Source organism: Ascidiella aspersa, chromosome 7, assembly GCF_963924565.1.
Source record: "Ascidiella aspersa chromosome 7, kaAscAspe10.2, whole genome shotgun sequence".
NCBI classification, from domain to species: Eukaryota; Metazoa; Chordata; class Ascidiacea; order Phlebobranchia; family Ascidiidae; genus Ascidiella; species Ascidiella aspersa.
Window position 1 is genome coordinate 23,683,934 of NC_139453.1, and position 22,622 is coordinate 23,706,555.

The 22,622-nt window shown below is 37.0% G+C and overlaps 2 protein-coding genes across 2 annotated transcripts; both read right to left on the bottom strand.

Annotated features, from left to right (window-relative positions):
- Positions 1 to 302: 302 nt before the first annotated feature.
- LOC146138550 (scavenger receptor cysteine-rich domain-containing protein DMBT1-like) lies at positions 303 to 8,461 on the bottom strand. The gene is made up of 9 exons (XM_083394599.1): positions 8,407 to 8,461; positions 7,437 to 7,636; positions 6,836 to 6,995; positions 5,960 to 6,141; positions 5,113 to 5,281; positions 3,940 to 4,127; positions 2,401 to 2,566; positions 1,914 to 2,113; positions 303 to 1,218 (listed from the first exon to the last, which is right to left on the bottom strand). The coding sequence occupies exons 1-9, from the start codon at positions 8,459 to 8,461 to the stop codon at positions 1,015 to 1,017; spliced, it is 1,524 nt and encodes a 507-aa protein (XP_083250725.1). The 3' UTR covers positions 303 to 1,014.
- A 4,290-nt stretch (positions 8,462 to 12,751) lies between these two features.
- LOC146138551 (uncharacterized) lies at positions 12,752 to 19,461 on the bottom strand. The gene is made up of 9 exons (XM_083393498.1): positions 19,331 to 19,461; positions 18,441 to 18,730; positions 17,632 to 17,770; positions 16,680 to 16,987; positions 15,144 to 15,273; positions 14,079 to 14,377; positions 13,757 to 13,886; positions 13,183 to 13,481; positions 12,752 to 13,017 (listed from the first exon to the last, which is right to left on the bottom strand). Exons 1-9 carry the CDS (start codon positions 19,386 to 19,388, stop codon positions 12,883 to 12,885), a joined length of 1,788 nt encoding a protein of 595 aa, XP_083249624.1. The 5' UTR covers positions 19,389 to 19,461; the 3' UTR covers positions 12,752 to 12,882.
- Between the last annotated feature and the right edge of the window lie 3,161 nt (positions 19,462 to 22,622).

Consider the following 22,622-nt stretch of genomic DNA (forward strand, 5'->3'; position numbering starts at 1 on the left):
ATTTTATTTAACTTACTTTTTCGAAGAGACATTGTTTTTGCTATAAAGATTATACTAAAAATAATATATTTTGGTATATATTTGATAAACCAACGTTTCGGCTTACTATTTTGAAAGCCTTTATCAGGGAATGACACACATGGCAAACAAGACGCAAAGTAAAATGACACAAATAAAAGAGGAAATAAAATGCGCGAAACTTTGCGTCTTGTTGGCCATGTGTGTCATTCCTTGATAAAGGCTTTCTGAATAGTAAGCCCAAACGTTGTGTTAACAAATACAGTATATACCAGAAGAGCTTATTTTTAGTATACTATGCCTGGTAGCAATAGCATATTTATTAGTTAAACATTATCTAAATTAGAATGAATAAATCAAAAAATTTGTAGAAAAGTTACCTTAAAATGGACCTTATCTCATGTAAAAGAGGCAGAAAATCCCACAATGCATTTTTTATCTTAACAGAATTGCGATACGCATAGAGGCTGTAAATTGGTAGTGCGAAGTCAATTATTGACTTTTTCAATTGGTTAACTGCGTTTTATTGTTTTTCGGGGGGGATGCAAGTTTTATGGCTTGATTTATTCCTTATATTTTAGTCTTATTTATCAAATACCAGGTTTGTGTTAAACATAATATTGGGAGACATGATAAACTAAAATTTCAGGATTTTTTTTTTAAAGTGGCCCGTAACCAGTTTAAGGGCCGCTGAAGACAAAACAAATTATAAGAACCACTAAATTGGTTGTTGTCTTTTTTTTCAAAAAATCTCTAGGAAGTTTTGTACACGTTTTTACAACGACGTTGTTCAGTTGTACAAACGACCTGGCACGGGCAGCAATTATGACCCGAAATTAAGGTCGCGGCAATCTTTTATTATGAAATAAAAATGCAGTGCTGGTGCTCTTAAGAAGTACAAGTCGGCGCAAGGGAATGATTTGTGGGAAGCGAAGTAATGTACCCCCAATATTCATAAAGTAACACCACAACTTTCTGATATGTTTCGATCAAGAATCAGCTCTTAAGGAGATCAACAAACTGCTGACGGGTGGCCACACTGCGATAAGCAGCTCTGAAGCCACCGGCGCCGTTGCTCGAGTCTGATATAAACTCGATCCTGAGGCCTCTACCGGCGGCTCCGAGAATGTTCAGACGAACGTAATAGCGTCCATAAAGCCGAGCGATCCGGCGACTGGACGACTGGACTCCGCTGCGAATCTGCATAAAGAAAATTGCTTACTTTCACTGTTTTTAGCTGGCAAAATGGTGCGGTATCATATTGTGGCCTGTTCTTGGCAATTTGAAAAGACTTCCAACATTGTTGAGGTGGTTTAACACTTTTTAATATCTTATTTTAAATTATTTATTTTGAAAATAAGATAACGGTGTTTTTTATTTTTTTCAAATTTTTCATACATATAGACTTCATAGTTGCATATTTTGAAAGTACTGTGTGGTTAATGAGCTAAGCCGAAAAAGAAAGTAAGATATTTTTTATTTTGCCTGCTATGTACCCGGAAAATTCCATGGCACATATATGGATCAGTATAGTGTTCATACATGTATCCTAAAAAACGTGAGTTAGCGTTTAGCAAAAAAATGCAACGTTGCCTGTATTAGATATGTACTGTCGGCAGCGCTTGTACATCTTCACGGGTTTCTAAATCCGACGTTCGGAAATAAATGTCTTCTTTAGGCTATTTATTTTTCTTAGAAGCAAGGAAAGGCAATTTGATATATGGCTCTTCTGTAGGTGGGCTCAAAATTACTCACAATGTTAAAAGAAAGTGCGAGTCATAAATGCACACCCTTTTATATAAAGATATACAAAATTTCCTTTTTGGGCTATAGATATCTGACATATGCTGTTTCTGAATCGCTAAGTAGTAACGATCATTCAGCAATAGGCCTACCCTTATAATATCAGCGCGCGGTTCCGTGAGGATTCCCAGAATGGTGAGCACCACCATGCGGCTTCCAGGCGCCCTGATGACCCAGTAGCATTCCAGGTTGTTGTCGTACACCTGCAGTGGCCAATTGGGGCTTGAGAAGTACTGAGGCGTCGGTAAAGCGTTAAGGCCTGTGTTTCTGCACGACGTTGTTGTCTTAACATCTGTAACGATTAGTTATGGCTTATTTTTATGCTTTATTCAAAAACCTGTAAAATCAACGTGAAACATCGAAATCCAAATTTCTTATACAAAGCCAAAAAACTCTTTTCCACATTTTAAACTCTATAGTAAATTATTAAAGTCATTCTGAAACGTACATATGCTTCAAACTTGGTTTATTTTATTTTCATTAAATCTTCCAGCCTAAACCTGTCTCATATCTATTTGAAACGTCTTATCGTCTGAATCTATGGTTAATCCACAATTGATTGCTGAATTACTTTGGTACCTTTAGATATTTCGTAAATCATCCGAAAGCCCCTTCCGACATTGACGTGATCGGACGTAAATTCAATCCTTATGACGTTACTCGATGACGTGTACGCGTGAAAAACGTAAGGCGTACCGCTGATGATCCGAACTTTGGTGGAGTTTGCCATTGCTCCGTCTTTTACCTAAAACAAAAAAATGTGTTCGGTCACCCAGAACCTGTCCTAAACTTATTTGTTGGGTAATCTTCTTTATTTATAAGTATAATGTCTAAAAATTAGGGATTTGTTTAACATACTCTGAATTTTAAATAAGCTCCGGAAGGAGCACGCATTAACTTTTCTGCTGCTCAAGTGTTAACGGAGGAAACCGATTACCACAAGCGAGGTTGTCTTGAGTCGTGGAATATCCATTCACGCGCCAGCACGATGTACGCAAAAACTGACGTTTTAATGCAGATAAGCTATCGCACGCTCTTACACCAATGAGCGTTGGTGCGAGTATTTAATCGCACAAATTGTTATTGTCGATTCATAAGGATTCTGTTTTGCACGATACGTCAGTATCCTGATGAAGAAGTTCTAGCACGTCGAAACGTCGATCTATTATATATACTGCTGGAAGAGCAACACTCCGTTATACTCTGAATCTTATTCTAAATCAGAAGTTCCTTAAGTATGGGTATGGCGACTCAAATATTAGTCACGAAGGGTAAAATGAGGCGCTAAGACGATTTGAAACTGTTTGGCATTTTCAATCTATTTTAACCTAGATGATTTTTTTGCATTTTTTTCGCATTCATTTGACATAATTTCATGTCGATTAAATCACTTCTTCGAAAACTAAATTAAAGCTAAATACTTCAGTAAACAGTTCAGTTAAAAGGGGTCCAGTGTTGGAGACCAAACCATGCCCAAAATTAATGTATTTTTTACGGGTCTTACTATATAAGTACGATTATTTACGTGCTTCGCGGTAATATTTTGTGTTTTGGCTATAATTTTGTAGGTTTGAAGGATTTTATTCAGCATAATGGCCATATATTTTGCAAAGTTTAAATTCTGTTAAAGCAAGCGAAGACCATTTTTTAATCAATATATGAATATATTTTATGCGGCATTTACGACGCGAGAAAATGTTATTTCCAATTTTAGAAAATTGTCCATATTAAATTTTAATAAGTTAAATTTCAAAATAAACATCGTTGCGTTGTATTTTAATTCATGTCTGAAAACCCGATAGTAATTTGTTATCCAATCGGTACCAACACCTTTCTAGAGCTAAGCGTGTGTCTACCTTACTAATTGGCATAGGGTATCGCCTTTCGTTCCTATATTGCCGGAACAGTAGAACCATAAACGAAATAAATAGGCTGTTCCTACCAGGCATAGTATATTTAAAATAAGTTGTTCTGGCATATATTTCTTAAACCAACCATTTCGGCTTACTATACGAGTATACGACAAGATAAAATGACACAAAGAAAAAAAGTAGAACAAAATTGTGTGAAGGCCCTATCTGTTATATTGAAAACAGGATGAATTTATATTATTCTTACCACGATCCAATCGCAACACCGCTCGGTATGAATGTAAGGAAACCAGATCCGGATGTTTTCGCCGCTAGGGGCGTGCAACACCCAAGCGCACTTAACACTGGTCGGGTGGAATCCGGGAAAGTCCGGACTCACAAATTCTCCGTGGCCTTCTTTCGGCACTTCTAACTCCCCGCCACAGGTCTCCTCAGCTGTGAAAAGGCACTTTTTTCTGTTAATTGCGTGTAAAAGCTTTATTGTTGTTGCTTTGTATAATTTTTTGTTTGGGTTTATTTACTATGTGCACGTACAGCCAAAAATCGTTGGCACAAAAAGGATTTTCACACAAAAGTTTTTTATATATTTTTCTCACCTTTGTTGGGAATATATGGAGTCGTAGTAGGGGGAGCTAGAAAAACAAAACAAGCAAAAAAAAGCAGTTCGACACTTGGCACGCAGTGCAAACGTTTACCTCAGTAATGTATGATTATGTCAACGTTGATAAAAAGGGAACACGGTGTTTAGACTATACGTTACATTTGTATAATAGTTTGTAAGTAGGAAAGTGGTTTATAATAGATTAACTTTCTCATTCGGATTTTACCTTCAATATACGAAACATATAAAGGATAGCTTATAAAGGGAATATAGCCTATTTCATAAGCAAACTCTATCGATCTGATTAAATTCAGGATTCAGATAGCACGTTACTGCAGCACCAAACTTGCGTCAAAAAAAGTTTGTCTTCCAGCATAAAGAAAACACAGTTATGTGCACATAACGGCAATCAGTTCTCCACAACTCGGTAAAACAGCGGAGCTAGGGTTGTCAGATATTTGACATTTATTCCGATACCGATACCTGATTTGGACAAAAACTATTGCGATCTTATCCTAAACTGAGAGACGTAATTTCTATGGTCAAGCGAGTTCCAAATGTATGTTTTTCGGGATTATTAGGCCCAAATTTGCTTTAGCCTAAAGCGGGTTAGTTACTTCCAGTTGTTAACCTACAGTTTGGAGAAATATACCAAATTTTGTTTCTATAACTATTTGTTATCGGATCGGCACCGATACCAACAATTTGTATCGAGCATTGGCTCATATACGATATTATCGCACATCCCCATATGCGAGACAAAGTTGGCGAAATTTTAAAACAAAGCAAAAGTTTTTTGTCAGATTTCGAATTACTGACTTGGAACAGCAACGAAAGAAGCTTCAAATCCGGTATCTGTTTTTCTGTCGTTTGATGCAAAGCAAACCATCAGAAAACCAGAAGTTGATGTGAAAGGCCGGATTCGCCTGTTCAAGTACTTTCCTTTCAGAAGAATCATCAGCGTTGGCGGAGTTGTCATGTCGTACAACTTTAAATCCAAAACAAACAAGTTAATCCAAATAAAGTATGAAAACTCCTTATGGTTGTATGTAAGGCATGATCTGAAAAATATGTTTTAAACTAACGTCATAAGTTATCAATTAGAAGATAAAACGCTATCCGGACGAATTGCACAACGCAGGTAGTAACTATTTATTGGAATGATTTTAAGTCAGGCCCGCGCAAAAAGTTAAAATCTGCAAGTTTGGGTAACATGGGAGTTAATTAGGGGTATTGTTAATTTTCGGCATTTGTTTGATAAAGTTGCGGTTTATAGTTTATATTGCAATTAGGCCTTTATGTAAACAAACGAGCGAAGTATACTTAAATGCCGGAATAGCTAATCACAAACATCAAAACGTTTTGTCTGTTAATTGACAAAGTTAGCCAGGCAACAGAACGTTATGCTTCATAGATGGGTTGAACAAGGTTTAATCAATGTCATAATAAAACAGTGCAACATGTTTACAAAAGTCAACATTGGCTGAGGTTGTTAAATTGGTATTTTTTGCTAACATTAAGTTTTACCGTCGCAATGAGAAGTTTTTCTATAAATCCATACTTTCACAGGTTTTTGATGTACAACAGTTATCCCACAATTATTATAAAATAACCATTATTTACAGGTATTGTGATAGCGTTTACTCACAATAACAATGCAACTTACGGCGACAGAGTCACAGCAAAGCTCGGTTGAAAGCAAGTTGAAGGTTAGTTGAACCTGCTTCTTTTCTTGGGCGAACAGAATCCAGCATCGAGCTTCGTTATTGGGATAATCAAGTGGGAAGTTTGGCGTTCTTATAACCTTGCTCTCATTGGTCGCTTCGTAGTCTTCATCCACTCTACTAACTGGTAATTGGTGTAGAGCACGGTTGTAGTTATTAGTAAATAGTTCGAATGAGTAGCATTTATTGGTGAATGTAACGAGTGAACACGCTGATTAAGAAGTATAATTAACTTCAGTAGAAATTAGTTGGTGTGAAAAGCGAGTATAGTTAGTTCAAGTAGCAAGTCTAATGAGAGTTGCAAGCCTTTAGGTTAAAGCGCAAGTAGTTGGTGTAAATAGCAAAACAATTGCGTGATTAGCAAGTGGTTAAGTTTTGCACCAACTTTAATTGGTATGATTACCAGTTAATTGGTCTAATTACCGTCTGGTTATTGTGGGCAGAAAGCAATTGGTATTAGTAGTGGATATAATTGGTAATGGTATTGGTGAGTAATTGTCTTGCAAGTATATTTTTAATAGTGTTATGGAATAACCAAAAACGAGCCTTTACGAAGAGTAGGCAAGTTTGAAAAAAAATTCCTAAGCTAAATATAGGTTAAGTAAATCGACAAAATCCTAATAACGACGTTTCGATATACACCGTTATTCTCATCAGTTCATGTAAACGTAGCGAACCATCGTGATTTATATGATGTTAATTGAGTCAAACTATTTGACTTTGGCATTCATTCACAAGCTACATTACCGAACCGTACATAATGTACCCAACTACACATAGGCAAGTTATTGATGTAAAACGTAAAAACACATTTAAACCTGCTACATAACTGGCAGAGAACCCCTGAGCGGTCAAAGACTCATCGCTGTGAAATTGAACGAGTAGAGCGCCAAAGTTGGACACGACGGTTCCCGGTTCGGACAGTCTGCCGCGGTACGTTTCGAGGATTGGCGAATTTGGTGAAGATCCATCACGAATCTATATCGCATGTTTAAAAAATAAAGATGTGTTTAGTATTAGGTTCAAATCATTAGCTAAAAGCACAAAAACAAGCACCTTGGGCTGTTTTACTTTTTGCCTCAATACGCCTGGCAGCCCCATGCAGTGACTATATAACACCACGTCAAATGCTTTTTTGTGTACTGTTGAATGAAGCAATAGCAAAAATTATTTGGTAGGAAAATCGCACACAGATTGACGGAAAAAAACAATGGTATTTTGTTTCGCGAAAATTTACACTTCGGACCATAACGTCGACTGCAAAGTATCAGGTGATGTATAGTAAACGCCCGTAAACCTCTGTTTAAACGGCATACACTTTTTACGCACTCCATATAAACGCATCATTGTTCAAGATGACGTGCGTTTCACGGCACACACAGCAAAACGGTGGTGACCTAAACAATAGCAACAACTCACGATGATGACGTCACAGCAAATTTCCGTCTCGATGACGTCAAAGGTGATGCGGACCTGCCGGTCGTCCGTTGCTCGCAGTAGCCATGAGCAGTCCTGTCCGTTGTCGTACGGAAGCGGGAAATTTCTGCTGGTCAAGTTTTGCAGCTGAGTCGAGGCGACTAGCTCTTGATTGCAGTTCGCCGCCGACTGCTGATCCGAATCTACGAAAAAAACAAGTCTTTTAAGATGCAAACTAATGCAAGGGCAAGAGTTTTGTTCCTTTTTCGACTTTGGGGATACTCTCTTCAAATTATTATTGCACTTGGCATTGGTCTGTTCGGCAAAATTATTTGATTTGATCACTTTAAATTCCATTTGTTTTGCATAAGGTGCTTGCTATGTAAACTAACTGCTCGAAAGAGAATTCTTTCAAATTTTCGGCACCAATTACCCAACTTTATCTGGCAATGCCTTGGGTTTGTACTCACTAGTCACATCTTGTCGTGGGACTTTAGAACACAATATCAAGACTATATTGTCCTAATAACATTTTCGAATAACATTTTGGCATTTTGGCAGCTGTTCGTCTTATTTTTCTTTTGTTTAGGAAGCTTTCAATAAAGTAACGGCAGAGACGTGGTAAACACGAATTATAACCACGCTGAGAATTCACAACTGAAAAGCATTCAGATGTATTCTGTACAACTAATGTACAAAATAGTTAGATATTGTTTTCAAATTTTTCAATTCATGATTTCATTTAATCATGTGATTTTTTTAGTGTAACGTTTTGCTATATTTCCTTTGCAATTATCTTTCATCTATTCACTTTTATGCTCTTATTTCCTTTAAATCCCAATGGTAAAAATGATCTATTTAAATATAGCTTATTTGTAGTGGTTAGCTTAACATATCAAAGAAAATATTTATAGCCAAAAATAAAACACTATACAGCTAACATATTGAAAACATTGTTTGGTATAATACTCACAAGTTTCCCTAATCGCCACCACGGCAATTAGAACAAAAACAACAGATAATTGCATTCTTCCGTTTTCAGCTATCAAACTCTGCAGGCGTTTAACATGAACGATAGCAAGCCATAAGTAAGCGTAAGGCTACAAAACGTGTTTTGCTTTTTCGTTTGCCCCGCGGCATATGCCCGAGCTGCTGAACTTTGTTTTTATCCAATCAGGTAATTTTTTTCACTATATGTCTTTCCATCAATAAAATGTCTGAAATTTTCAACTAACCATGTTTTTCAACAAAGATAAAAACATCTAAATTTCAGATATTTCAATAGAAAGAATAGTCACAGAAATCTGACTTTAAAAAAATAAAAATATTAAAAGAATAACTGTTTAACTGTTTTATTACCATACTAAATATGTTAACTAGATATTAAAAACCATGAATTAGGGAATGGAGTAAATATTTTAAGAGATTTTATAGGGAACTCTCAGTAAGGATATTTTCATGCACGCACCAAATCTGGGCACACTTCAAACTTGGCAAATGATACAAACGTGGATTTACTAATGTAATACAAACCATACAAGCCTTTAATTGTTGTCCAAACTAAAGAAGTAATATTACAAGCCTTTAATTGCACCAAACTAAAGAAGTAATAAAACACAAATGGATACAAAGTTAAAGAAATACAGTAAGAAATGAATTACCGTATAACCAATTTTTCATAAAAATCTTTGAGTTTTGAATTGTTAATTAAATATAAAATATAAAATATACAGACATATATTTTTGTGTTTAGTGGCAAAGCAACTTGATTTCGTAAAAGTAGAGCGCCCTACCTGAACGAACATTCTAATTGTTCTAAATTTATTACACACCCAGTTTAATGCAAATAAATAATTCCAACAGATGTCGCTGGTGAACACCAGTTTATAACTACGTCAGAATAATATATATGAATTGTGTGTTGTTATGTGCTTCATTATTCATAAAAGCAAAATTAAACCTTATCAATATTATATTAAATAAACGTTACTTGGGTTTGACAACAGTTTGAAATACTAAAAAGTTCATCACATCGAGATGTTGCAAACGGTCAAAATATCTGTCTTGGTGTGCATTTCTCGAGCTAATTCTGTTGCTCAGATTATTTCATTAATTTTGTATATGTTGTTTCCGCCATTGCGTTTTTACTTGCTTTCTCACCTATCTTTACTCTTGCGGCACCTTACGTTTCATCTGTTTTATTCCTTACATTTTCACGTTCTACATTGACACTTTTTTATCATTAGTTACCTCGAATTTTCAGTAATTATTTTCAATTTATCTACGCCGGACGTATACCTAAAGGTCCAAATTAGTGCATTGCCGTGACCTCAAGGTCTAAAACTTAGACTTTTTTGCCTTTGGATGCCCTAATTGTCGTAGACCTTTTTGCTTAGAAATACACCAATTTCTAACGGATCGGGTGGTGATCAGGTAGTCCATGCTGCTGGATGTGTCCGAAACTGGGGCTGTTTAGGCGGTGTAGTCTCACGGCAACGTTTAAAGCACGAGTTTCTCACTGGAGGTAAACTTATTTTTTGGTGGTGAATTTGCAGTTCGTTGGGATAAAATTTTAATACAATAGATTAAAAGCATTTTACTGTTCAACCAGCATAATTTTACGGTTAATTTGCCGTGTCATAATAGTTATGTTTCAGTGACACGAGAAATTTTACAGGTAAATATTAGTGTTTTGTTGTGTTTGTAATTTTCGGCAAACTGTGTTTAGGGTATTATGTGAAACCAACCGGTCAAACGAGGATATGCCAGTAATATTTCTGCTCATTTTTTCAACTCACCTGTATAACCTTAAACACAATTCATTATTTTATTTTAGTTGTGCTGCATGCAGTCAACATAGTTTAACTGCGATTTCAAAAAGTTTATTTGTTTACGAATTATGATCAACCAAAACAAATGTAAGGATAAAAAGTTTTGTAAAAAAAACTCTTTTTTTTTTAAAAACAAAATTAACTATTTAGCTTACATTGACTTGATTAATATTTTTTTTTATTATTGATTTGCTAGGTTGTAATATGTTTTAAGTGTAAACCTATTTTGTTTAGAAATTCGAAATCCGCATTGCAGCAATGTTGTAAGCGTATCGAGTTAAGGGGATCATGCTTTTTTATTCGAGGATAAAGTAAGGTGATCATAAAATCATACATAAATCGACGCTCCCGGCGTAAATAAATGGAAAATAATCACTGAAAACTCACAAAAGATAACAAAAAATGTGAGATAGATTAAATAACACTTGACCCGCCTAAACCCAAACGCGTACTTGAGTCCTAACCCAAATAATGTTTGTTAATTTAATAATTATTTGAACACTGGGGAAAAAGCCCAAACTCGGGTGGGCATAAAATAATTTCCTGTTTAGGATACGTAGGATTGTTACGTCACGAATTGGTGTATTGCGCAAAATATTTGAGTTAAGGTGCTGGTTAGCGTTTGGGTTAGGGTGGGTCAAGTATTATTCAACTTTATTTTCTTATGCACATTTGTTCAGTCAAATAGTGCATTGTCGAAAACCTCAAAGTCTGAAAGTCGGGATTTTTGATCCTTTGAATGCACTAATTGTCGTAGACATATTTGCTTAGAACTGCACTAATTTCTGACGGATCACCAAGATGAAAGAAGGTTACAAGGCAGTTCATTGGAGCGGGAATATATACAAAGAATGGCTTGCCAATAACATGATATGGAGCTTTGACTTTGCCATGCGATACTACTACTAATTCGTGGAACGATTAAACGCATTTATACGGATGCCGCAAAAGGCGCAACTGTTTAGCTTTGGCGTTTTTTTCTGGTCCAGCCAGTTCGACAAGAAACCTAAAGGAATCATGCTACGGACCTCATCTTGATGAATAGCAAATAACTGACGTGTTCTTCAGCCGCCGGGTGTTATATTAAAAAACTGCCAGAGGTTTAAATGAGTGAACGAGCTTTTCATTTCTTGTTGTCATAAGTCTGCGGTCTAAATCACATTCACATTTACGGCAATTTGATACATATTTATACTTTGCCGTCTCGATGGAGAATGTACCGTTTATCAAAGTTAACAACAACATTGTATTATAACCGTTTCGATTAAGCAGAAGAGCACGTTGAATTAAATTGTATGAAACCAAACTTAGTTGTTTGTGCTTCCATTGTATATGCGAAACTTTGCGACATTTTATTATTGTTTGGACGTTGAGTCGGCATAAAAACTTGGGAGTAATGTAAATCGGTTTAAACGACCATATACTAACTTTTAAGGCTAGAAATGTAACGAAACTGTCAAACCTATACTATTTCAATCGATGTATTACATCAGTTAGTATAGAGACGAAATACCCGATGCATGAGATAAAAAGAGCATTACCAGTTTACTTATGCCTACTGAATGACTAATGGATTTCACGACCAAAATAAGTTTCAACGGCGCGTACGGCGCGACAATTTGCAAACCCTGATTAAACTTTACATGATTTAACGAACTGTAAGAAACCATTAAGCGTTCGTCCAAAACCATTAGTTTTGATAATATGTTGTATATACCACAAAAACATCCCAGAGAAAGTTTGTTGTGTCACGTCTAATGACGACCCCCAGCGCAATCGAATTCTAACCAGTTGCTGTTTAAAAGTGAAAATTACTTCTATCTTAGGGCTTTCACTAAATTTTGACTCTCTGTCAATTTAAGAATGTTATAAAGCCTCTCGCACATTTATCTCTTTTACTTGCTACAAACATCCCGCCGTTTGACGTCCGACCGGTAAACAAACCAAATCAGGCAATTGTATTCATGAGGTTCTATAGCAAGGGTGGGCAAATGTATTAAATGGAAGAGCCATTTGCAGAAAATACAAGCTCCAAAGAGCCTTAAATTTTTTTCAAAAAAAAAGGTAAACAATACAAGGCCAGTCGCAATAATAACAGAATTGTAATATAACAAAACGGTAATAATCAACACAATAATAACGGTAGTGGCAAAATAATACGCACAATATTTATTAATATCTGTCTTTTGTTAACTAACTCTTCGGACTCTATATCTAGTGTTACGTCATAAACGAAATACTGGCCTAAATAAAAAAATAAAAAGAGATAAACGTTTATAAACGCTACTCTTGGTAACCTTATTTTTTTGAAAGTTTTCGATTCAACTAGAAGAGCCACAAAAAACATGCCGGAGAGCCGCATGTGGCTCGCGAGCCGCAGTTTGCCCACCCCTGTTCTATAGTAAGATATATTAACCAAGCCTGGCCACAATTCTAAACACTAACTTGATTTACTCAACGCTATCAAAAGTCACTCAATATTTGCAATAATGTGTAATAAATGTTCTTTTATTGCTGCGTATAGGTTTTGTCAATACATTCGAAATAAAGCTTGCTATGTGTGTAAGGGTTAGATAGTGCCTTTTTAGGAGTTGACTTGGAAATCTTGAACTGACAGTTTAAGGTGCAGGTTTAAAGCTGGCATCTTTTCGGTAGAGAAGGTTGTTTGGGCTTTCGGGATGCAACTTCAGACGAAAGTTTTGATGACGAATAAAGCTGCCGGGGGCGTCAACCGATTCGTAAGCGGTGAAACCCTGAAATTAAAAATAAATTGACAGGTGTGTCATTTAAAAGCTCGCATCGCGAAAATGCCAAACTTTTGAGCAACGCTTGTCGAAAAATACCACAACGGTCGCCCGTGTCTTTATTGATTACTGTTCCGACAGTTTGCTGCTTTCAAGTTTCAAATCAGGACTTACGTTATAGTACTTGTTGAATCTTGCGTAGAAACAGGTGGCAAGCTTGTACTCATCATTGTTCTCGTAAGGCACAGCGTCGATCAGGCCGTTCACGCTGCGCAGGAATCGACCTTGGTGGGCTACTGCCTGGAACGATACAGTCCCCTGAAGGCCGCAGAGACCGGGAGAAGTGATGTAGAACTTATCTGTTGTAACCTTGATTTTTCCTTGGTTGGTTTCGACGGCCATGCTGTAGGCAGGATAGTTGTAAGATTTGACCGAGGTCGCGGTTTTTCTGCTCAAAACCTGCAGCGGGAAATCTATAGAAACGTATAGTGGTAGAGGTAAGTTTGCTTTAAGTTTATGTTCTGAATCACTATAGCGCGACAGGAGTACTATTTTAAGTAGAAAGATTCAACAAAATTAAGGAACTATATATTTTGCACTATATAATTCTTGTCTCGAACGGCGTCTCTTTGTATTAATTTAGTCACCAGTGCTGTGCTTTAACATGTAATTTCAAAAATAAAAACTTAAATTTAACAAATCTTAAACTGAATTATTACGGATTAGGAAGTCCTATAACGTTAGACACCTGCTTTAATCTTGTAACTTGCGTCTTTATGCATCAGTGGGGTACCATTATCTTCATGAAGTTTCATACGATAACCTTGGTGGCGAATGTAGCGCGACGGATAATTCTGAGACTGGAATGCCGCGAATGCCTGTAGGAAACGTTGGGTGAATAAGTGGTTACTCTATTAAAGCCTTAAAATTCTATTAATCACACACTATATATAGATATATCTCACTTAGGTTACTATAATATACGAAACAGCATTGTAAGCACGACCTCTTCCGGGCAAGCTTTCAGTTTTCAACTGTACACTGTATCTACAATACCGGCGAAGACTTACGTTGAAGTACTTATTGTCGTGTGGATAAAACGAGGCGTCTTGCTTGTACAGTGGGGTGTCGGTGTACCAGTGGGAATAAATGAGAAAGCCAGAATGACGTAGGTACCGGCCAGGTGAACTGGCAGACTCGAAAGACATCGTCCCAGGTTGGCCGCTCAGTCCCGGCGTTATGATGTAGTACTTGTCTCCATTGTCAATCAGCCAGGCCTGGTTGCCGTTCTTAACGCCGATCGCCTTCTTGGGAAAGTTTTGCGACGGAAAGCTGAACGGACCGAGTCTCTGGCTGTAGCTCCCCGCAACTGAATGCAGTGTTTAATTGACTTAAGTGAATGACTTGAATTAACTGCACTTTTAATTATTTTAATTTCGTGACTTGATTTAAGTTTTTTTTGTAACATGACTTGACAAGTATTTTTGACAAAAACTTGGCGTGGACTGGAGTGATTGAGTCGAAACACCTGGGTTAAAAGTATGTGTTTTCGTTGAACACTGTACAATTAAATTGGGTAATTTATCTCAAATTTTGCACTTGAAACAATTAATTGTTACATGTTTTTTTTGATAATTTTTAGTTAACCTATTGCTCATGATATAATCGAACGAGGTTACGGGTTTTTCTAGTTTATCGTTTTATTTTGATATTGCTGATATTTGACTTGGAGATAGCTTAATAAGTCTAAAAATGACCTCACTAGGACTTGACTTGGGAAACTAACAACCTAGACTGTGAAATGACTTGTTATTTTTTTGAAAAGACTGTATACATATAGGTTAATTCACAAATGACTTGTCTTGGAATTGGTTATTTCAAAATTGACTTTCTTACAAAACTGGCAAACGTCATTAATCATTGGTTTTGTGTTTTTGTCCAAGAGTTTGAAACAACTTGGTTCGCGCTGACCAATATTATACCAATAACTAATCGATAAAGTTAACGTTTTTCGGCGACGCTTTAGTTTGCTGATACACACGATTGTTTGCCAGCGTTATAGCCTGTTCTAAGTTTTGCACGATTTTGTTGAGGTGTGGTCAAAGTCGGCTTAAGAATAACGAAATATTTCATACCTGCAGGGGATTTGAAACTTGCGTCGTTTTTGAACAAGGTCGTGCCGTCGCTCGGATGAAGTTTGAGTCGGTAACCTTGGTGGCGAATATATCTGTTTGGGTAGTTCACCGACTCGAACACTGCAAAGCCCTGTAAAGTAGCATTTCGTCATATTAAATGGCATTCATTTACCTGTATGCCTATTTAACTCACAGCTTTCTTAAAAAAAACTATTGCCACCTGTCGTTTTGTACTCGTAAAGCGGTACTGATATTTACATTGGAGTACGGTCATGGTAACTCATTTTTTGAAATTTCATTTAGTTGTATGACAAATTGCGAGGACTGATGTGTACAAGTTCTTAAGTAAACCCAAAACGTTGTACTGTTCCAAAAAAGGATTGCAAGCACTGGTCTAGGCCGACAGTAAGAGTGTGACAATTTCCTTTGTTTCTCATTGTTTACTCTGTTTACTTCTGCCTAATTTGAACTTACATTTTCTTCACTAATTGGACATACAAAATATTATTCCTTTATTTGGTCATTTATACTGATACCCTTCGTTTTGCAGAAAAAGTGCGGGCCGTCTTCTCCGATATCAATTAAAGTCACTCCGATATGATCATATAAACAAGATTTATCACAAGCAACGGTAAAGGCCCGTTTACACTACAGCTCGTGAAATTGTTTACTGCAGCTGCAGTGAGCTGCGCTGGGCATAAAAATTGCGACAAAACGGAACGTTTTTCTGTATCTGCACGGGGCTTGAGTTTAGCAAAGCGTGAAAATCGCCCCAAAGCGTATTTTTTTCAGCTGCACTGGGCTTGAGTTTAGCAAAGCAAAAAGCGTAAAAACGCTCGCCATAAAGCAAAGCGTGAAACGCTCGCCATAATAGAATTTAAATGCAAATTACGCTTTGCTCAGCTCAGTGCAGCTGTAGTGTAAACGGGCCTTAACGTTCGAGCTAAAATTGCTATGGCGTAATACAGCTTTTACCTTAAAAAGAATATTTTCGATGATATTAATCCTTGAAGGTAAAACACGTCTAAATCGTATACCTTCACCTTTAATAGAAATTGTAAATGTCAAAATGATAAAGTCTAATTAGCCTTCTCAAGATATAAGTAATTTGATTCACATTAAGTTTTTGGTTCTCCGAGACACAAATTTACAATTGCAATTGACAAAAAAATCGCTGTAATGTACTGCTTCGTTATTTTATAGGTTATAATAATCTCAGAAGTAATTTGGGGTAAATCTAACTGCGGAAATTTTACTTCAATAACGCGAAAAAGATGACTTAATACCACGTCGCTAATGAAACGCAAATCCGCAGTACTTTATGATTGTTTGGGACATGTGCAGTTAAAATAAATCGCAAATGGTTTACATCAGCACTTGGAGAACAGCAAATCAGGATACATCTTGTTTTTGTGCGTTTTGTCTTACATCAGCGTACAGCATTAACCCCCTAAAGATTATATCGAAAGCTTTTGTTTAAAGCGGTACAAGCCACTTGTTGGCTTCAACAAGAAATATGTTTAAGGGTATAATTACTGGGAAAAAATAGTCATCCAAATTCTTGAAAGTTGCGTCCTTTCTGTAAAGGTCCGTATCCGCGTAGGGGTGCAGGAAAATCAGAAAACCGGCGTGTCTCAAGTAATGGTGAGGTTTCGTGGCCGATTCGAATGACACGGTGCCGGTTTGGCCTGTGAGTCCGGGCGATATGAGTCTATATTCGTCCACTCCGTTCAGGATTATAAAAGCCTCGTTGTTGCTGTGCGCCCCGATGTTATAGTTCGGGAAGTTGCGCGACGCAAAAGTGGCAGGGAGGGTGGCCTGATGAAGATTGGGAAAGGGGAGACCTGTAACAAAGAAGTTGCATTTATAAACCAACTGGTTTAGAAGTTAGCCTATAATGAATATCGCTGCACATTGGGGCTCCATTGGCGTCGGCAAAATGGCGTCATAAATGCAGTTTCGTTTGAGTTAAACCGAGTAGGTCACCAGTCAAAGACCATTAGTGGAATTTTTACTTAGCAAATAGCAATATCACTACTTCGTTTCTTTCTCATTAAAGCAGGTTTTTTTCTTAACTGTCACACAGCAACAGAAGTGAGTATACGCTGCAAAATACTGGGATTAGTAAATAAATGCCATCGCATTGCCGAAGCTGTTACTATCTATCGATCTGGTTTTTAAATAGTAAGGATGTCGGTCAAAACTGGACATTATTTGTAACTTTAAGCCAACAAATCGGACATTCTACACCTTAACACGCAAATACACGTAGCAGTCGCACCAAACCTCATAAAAAGTTACGAGTTGGCCACCACTGGCGTCAAGCTATACAATGTAAATAGACCAGGTCTTACAGTGACGTCTGATTTTGGAAACAGTTTTCTACAAATATATTCTTAGGTCTAAAATGAAATAGACGTATGAATTAAAGAGTGTAAACGATTTTATTTCTAAATTTTATTTTCTATAGTGAAAACTCTCTTTATACCTCCGAGAATACAAAAGCTCGCGTCGTTTTTAAACAGCTCGCTGGGTTTGTAGCCGTCTTCTGAATGCAGCTTCAAACGATAACCTTGATGCCGAATAAAACGACCCGGAAAATTGACCGACTCAAAGGCCGCGTAATCCTAAACAAAGGAAAACTGTTCACCACGATGTTAAAGAAGAATGCGCTTTCATTGCCTAATTTTCTACAGGCATCCCATATTTTTACCGATTCCATGTATCTGCTGTATAGGTGGAACGCACAATCGCTAATGACCGAAGGAAGAATGATCGCGCGGTGATGAAAATTGTTCTTGTACACCGTAGGAAATGGTCTCCGCTATCTTATAAATGAAAAGTTACCTTAATCGGTCTTATTCTACATGCATTCCTAGTGATTTTTTTTAATTAAGTGGCCCAATTTAATTTGTAGTGCACCCCTTAGGCTTCCATGAAAAATTAAACAAACCTTAAATCATTTTCACAGCATGTAAAACACTAAAAACATCTAACCCACAATCCTAACTTTAAACTTCATATTAACGTTAGGTACACCACCTAAGGAAACTTATCATGAAATTAATTTGAATGATGTTAAAAGGGCCCCTCAACGCCTTAATACCACAGGCTTGAGAAAGTCACCCAATTATTTGCCTAAAAGAAGCTTCGTTATGTTCTTTTCACATTATAACCTTACACTTAGCAGGAGACGTTATGCCTGCAACTTCGAACACTCAACAAAACAAGGGTGTATACGGTTGGACTAAGTGCAAAGTACCGACATAGCTTCCAAATATAAATCGCCATATTAACCTGAAAGTAGTGGTTCGGTCGTACGACAAAGGTGGCGTCTTGTCTGTACAGCGGCTGGTCCACAAAGGTGTCTTCGTACAGCTCAAAGCCTCTGTGGCGCAAGTAGCGGTTGGGCTTGTCGACAGACTGAAAAGAAACGGTACAGGGCAAGCCGGTGAGTCCAGGCGAGACGAGGACAAAGTTCTCCCCGTTGCCGTATTTGATGTAGGCTTTATCTCCATTGAGCCCGATCGAGTAGTCCGGGAAGTTCTTTGATTGAAAGCGGAATGCGGCAATGGACTGCGAATAACCTGCCAAATGGTCGGGAGCTTTCGGTTACTCACTGAACGTATGGTTAATTTTTAAACACCGCGTTTCGACGTTTATCAACCGCAAGAAAACACAAGTCATGTGTCGAACGTCTGACATGGATCACTGCCTGTGTTTAAAAAACGTTAAAATTGAAGTCGAAATGGCTTAACTTGTTTTGAGCGAGTAGCACTGCCTATAGGTTTTAGTTTCCTGCGCCACTTGCCTTGCAAGTTGATGCTTCCAATGTTACACAGCTAAAATTGAATCTATAGCCTATCTATTGCATATATGTTTTATCAATTACCATTGCGTCATTTTTTTAATTATTTTTTTAAATCAATCAAGCAAAATTATTAAAATCCTAAAAACATTTTTTTGTAACGAGGACACAAGTTGATGGATTCAACATGCAATATTTGTCATTGGTTGTAGTTTAAGCTTTGTGCAACGTCTGTTGCCATACAGGTGCCCGACAATATAAATGCTCTGGAACATATTAGTGAAAGAGCACGGCCAAACTGCATGTGGTTACAACGTGCGTTAATAGAAAGCCTTCTTGGCGTCTCGTGGCCTAAGGTTTTCGACACTTGCTTACTTACCCAAAACACTGCTCGTCAGACATAGCCCAATGGCCAATATTGGCAACAGGAGTCTCATCGTTGGAAACCTTTGGCGAGTTTATAGATAGTTTAGTTGATAAACAATGTAAAAATGCTACCAGTTAAAATCTAAACAAAGAATATAATTTACTAGGTAACTATACGATTTAACTTAAAGCTTAGAACTGTAAAACACAGTCTGTCGTTTTTTTAACTGCAACTCCTTCAGTAAGTTTATCACACGTGTCTATACGAAAGAATCCGTTTGAAAAAAAGACTTCAAGCACAACGTACAAATTTAACCCAATTCGAACTTTTATTGTTTCCTATATATAAATGGCACAACCTACTGTATTTGTCGATTTAAATTGTATTTGAATAAAAGAATATTTTTGATTTGTTCAAACGGCGCAGCATAATGTTTCACATGTAGTCGACTGTAGCTCAGTAAAACTTCGTTAAAACAGATAGGGTGATTATTTTTTTAGACCGGAAAAGATCGAGTTTTTGACCTATATAAAACAGTCTCTTGTTTTTTTTAAACTTTAATTTAATCAGTAAGTTTGTCTGCAATTTAATCAGTAAGTTTCACACATGTAGGAGTATAGGGTTACGAAAGAACCCGTTCTAAAAAAAGGACAAAAAAATTAAAAAATTTTTATGTTAATTGCACAGTTTATTAACGAATTAACTGTAAAGGTAACACTTGGTCAAATTGGATAACAGAGGCTTTTTCAGTAAGTTCGCCGTACGTTAATCTATAACTTTAAGGCACCCGCAACTTCAACAGGGAACGTTGCGTTATTTTGCACAATGTGCGCAAAAATGTGCACATCTTAAACTGCCGTCAAAGATATGCGCACTTTTTTACCATTGTACGCACATTTTTAATTCAGAGTTGCGGCTACAGTTTCATTTTGAAATGTGCGCACATTTTGCGCAAGTTAATCTATATATTCTGCACTTACAAAGGCCAAAAGCCATTGTCGGCTTGACAGTTGTATGAGAGCTCTTGCGGTGCTCTGACTAATCCTAACCGGTCTGGCGCTTATATAGGCGAAAACTCGTGCTAGGAAAAAAAGAAAGTATGGAACGCGTTGCCTCAGGTCTGGTTGCGGAATTAAGATTCGGGGCGATATAACAAAACTTTCTATCCGCGCGGGTTTTTGTCGACCTCTATCATGATTCCGCATCTCGGGAAAGTTCGAACTTTGTTTCTGATTTCCACCAATTTTTTTAATATTAAGTTACTAAAGGGTTTTACCGAAAACAAACATCCGTTGGAGGTTTGATAACGTTCTCTTTAAGTTGTTTGTGATATTTCTATATACTGTTTAAAAGGCTTAGGGCCCTGTTTCTAATTTGTATCGTCATAGTAAAATCTTTCAAAAAACTTGTTCAGTATTTAAAAAGTTGCTGCTAACAGATATTTTAGGTTTTCTAAAATGGCCTTCAAATTTTGCTTGTTCGCCCTAAATACGCTGTCGTTGGTGTTTCATACTGAAATAAAGTTAATGCAGAATTTCTATTGAACAATCAAGGATTTATCGAAACAATTTTTAAAAAATATACAATAAACGGTTTTAAGTTGTTATTTCGTTGCCATTATTTGGTTTGTTTACAAATTCGAATGCGCATCTTTAAATATATCGCATCTGATTGAATGTAAAACTAAAATTTGGCTTAAACGATTTGTTGTCAGTTGTTCAGCATTCTTTGCTGTTTAATCGCTCGTGTGTCGTGTCATATGTAAGGGAATTCTCTATACGGCCAAAAAAAAGGGGGCCTTGTAATTCTTTATAGTGCCGAGTTTTTGCATTTCATAAAAGAAGATGAACAAATGGCCTAAGGTGATGTTCTCAAAAAAGCAGCCATTTCTTTAATCGATAGCCTTGCGGCAACTTTTAACTTTGCCGACTATTTTGTACTTCCCAGACAGGTCGTGAAGAAATATTTTTCGCCCGCGGTAATATCGTTTGAGAGTGTTTTTCCAGAAAAGCGACGCACCTTAGTTTAGAATATAAATTTTGTGTTTGCTGTGCCAATAAAAATTCCCTCGTTACCATTCAAGCTGGAAATTTTTTGTGTTGATATTTTTAAAGACCCTCGAGACTGTGCATTTTCTCGTTTCGTTACAAAACAATAAATGACAATGCACTTTTTTACTCTGCGTCACCTGTTCTGACGAAACTTCTAGACTTCTGGTAACATTACAACATACCAGCACGATTGTTTCAACGAATCTTAAAGAAGTATACGGATTCTCGCAACTTTTCATTTAACGCCTAAAGTAATAATGTAAAACCAAATATTTTCGTTCGCTTTATTTAACTTTTCACTTCACCTCAATTGGTTTATTTTGTTGCCTTTCTACTTTTTTTGACTTATTACCAAGCGTTTTTTACTTATTACCATATACTTATTAGCAATTTCTTAGTTTCAGCAATGGAAACTATAGAGAACCCCAAGAGTCTCGTTTTGAGCGTTGGATGGTGCACTGTATTCGTTTTTATTGGGAAGCGAGCTAGCGTACGCGCTAGCCGCTTTGCTAGAGTTTGCGCTTAGTGTCACAGGGCCATACTGGATAATAAATACTAATGTTTAACTTGAGTGGGGCATCCGTGACAGGCCGTCAAAGCAGTGAATAAGAAATGGCGCAAAAATATTACGTTTTTATCCTAATTTTGCAGCTGGTGTTGGCCTTAATGTTTGACAGTGGAATATTTTTCCAATGCGACAAATCGCCCAGTTAAGTTGCAGTCATACAAACTTCTATAGGCTACAAATAAAGTAAACAAATGTATATAGAAACTTATTCGACAGAAAACAGCAAATACGGCATAATGACACATCATTAAAACCAGTCATTTACAAGTGCACAGATCAGGGTTCGGCAACCTACGGCCCGCCAATGTAATTATTCCGGCCAGCCGCCTCTTTGACACAAGACACGAGTCCATTTCAAATACTTTTTGACTGTTTTAATTATATAAGTGCGAAGAATTTTCGCGCTTCGCGCTAATGATCATTCTGTGTCTGGCTTGTTTAGGTTGTTGTCTTAGATCAGCGGTTCTTTACCGTTGCGTCGTGGAAGGTTGCCAAGTGCGTCTCGGACAAACGAAAAATGTATTCAAAAATATTGAACATATGATTTTTAACATTTTTTTGATTTTCGGTAATGTAATAAAAACTTGCATGATACTGAACTAGATTAACTATTGAAATTATCGCGTTTGCTCAAAGTAATTTTATTGCGCTTTCATTAGTAGTATGTATGGCGACGTGTGGACTC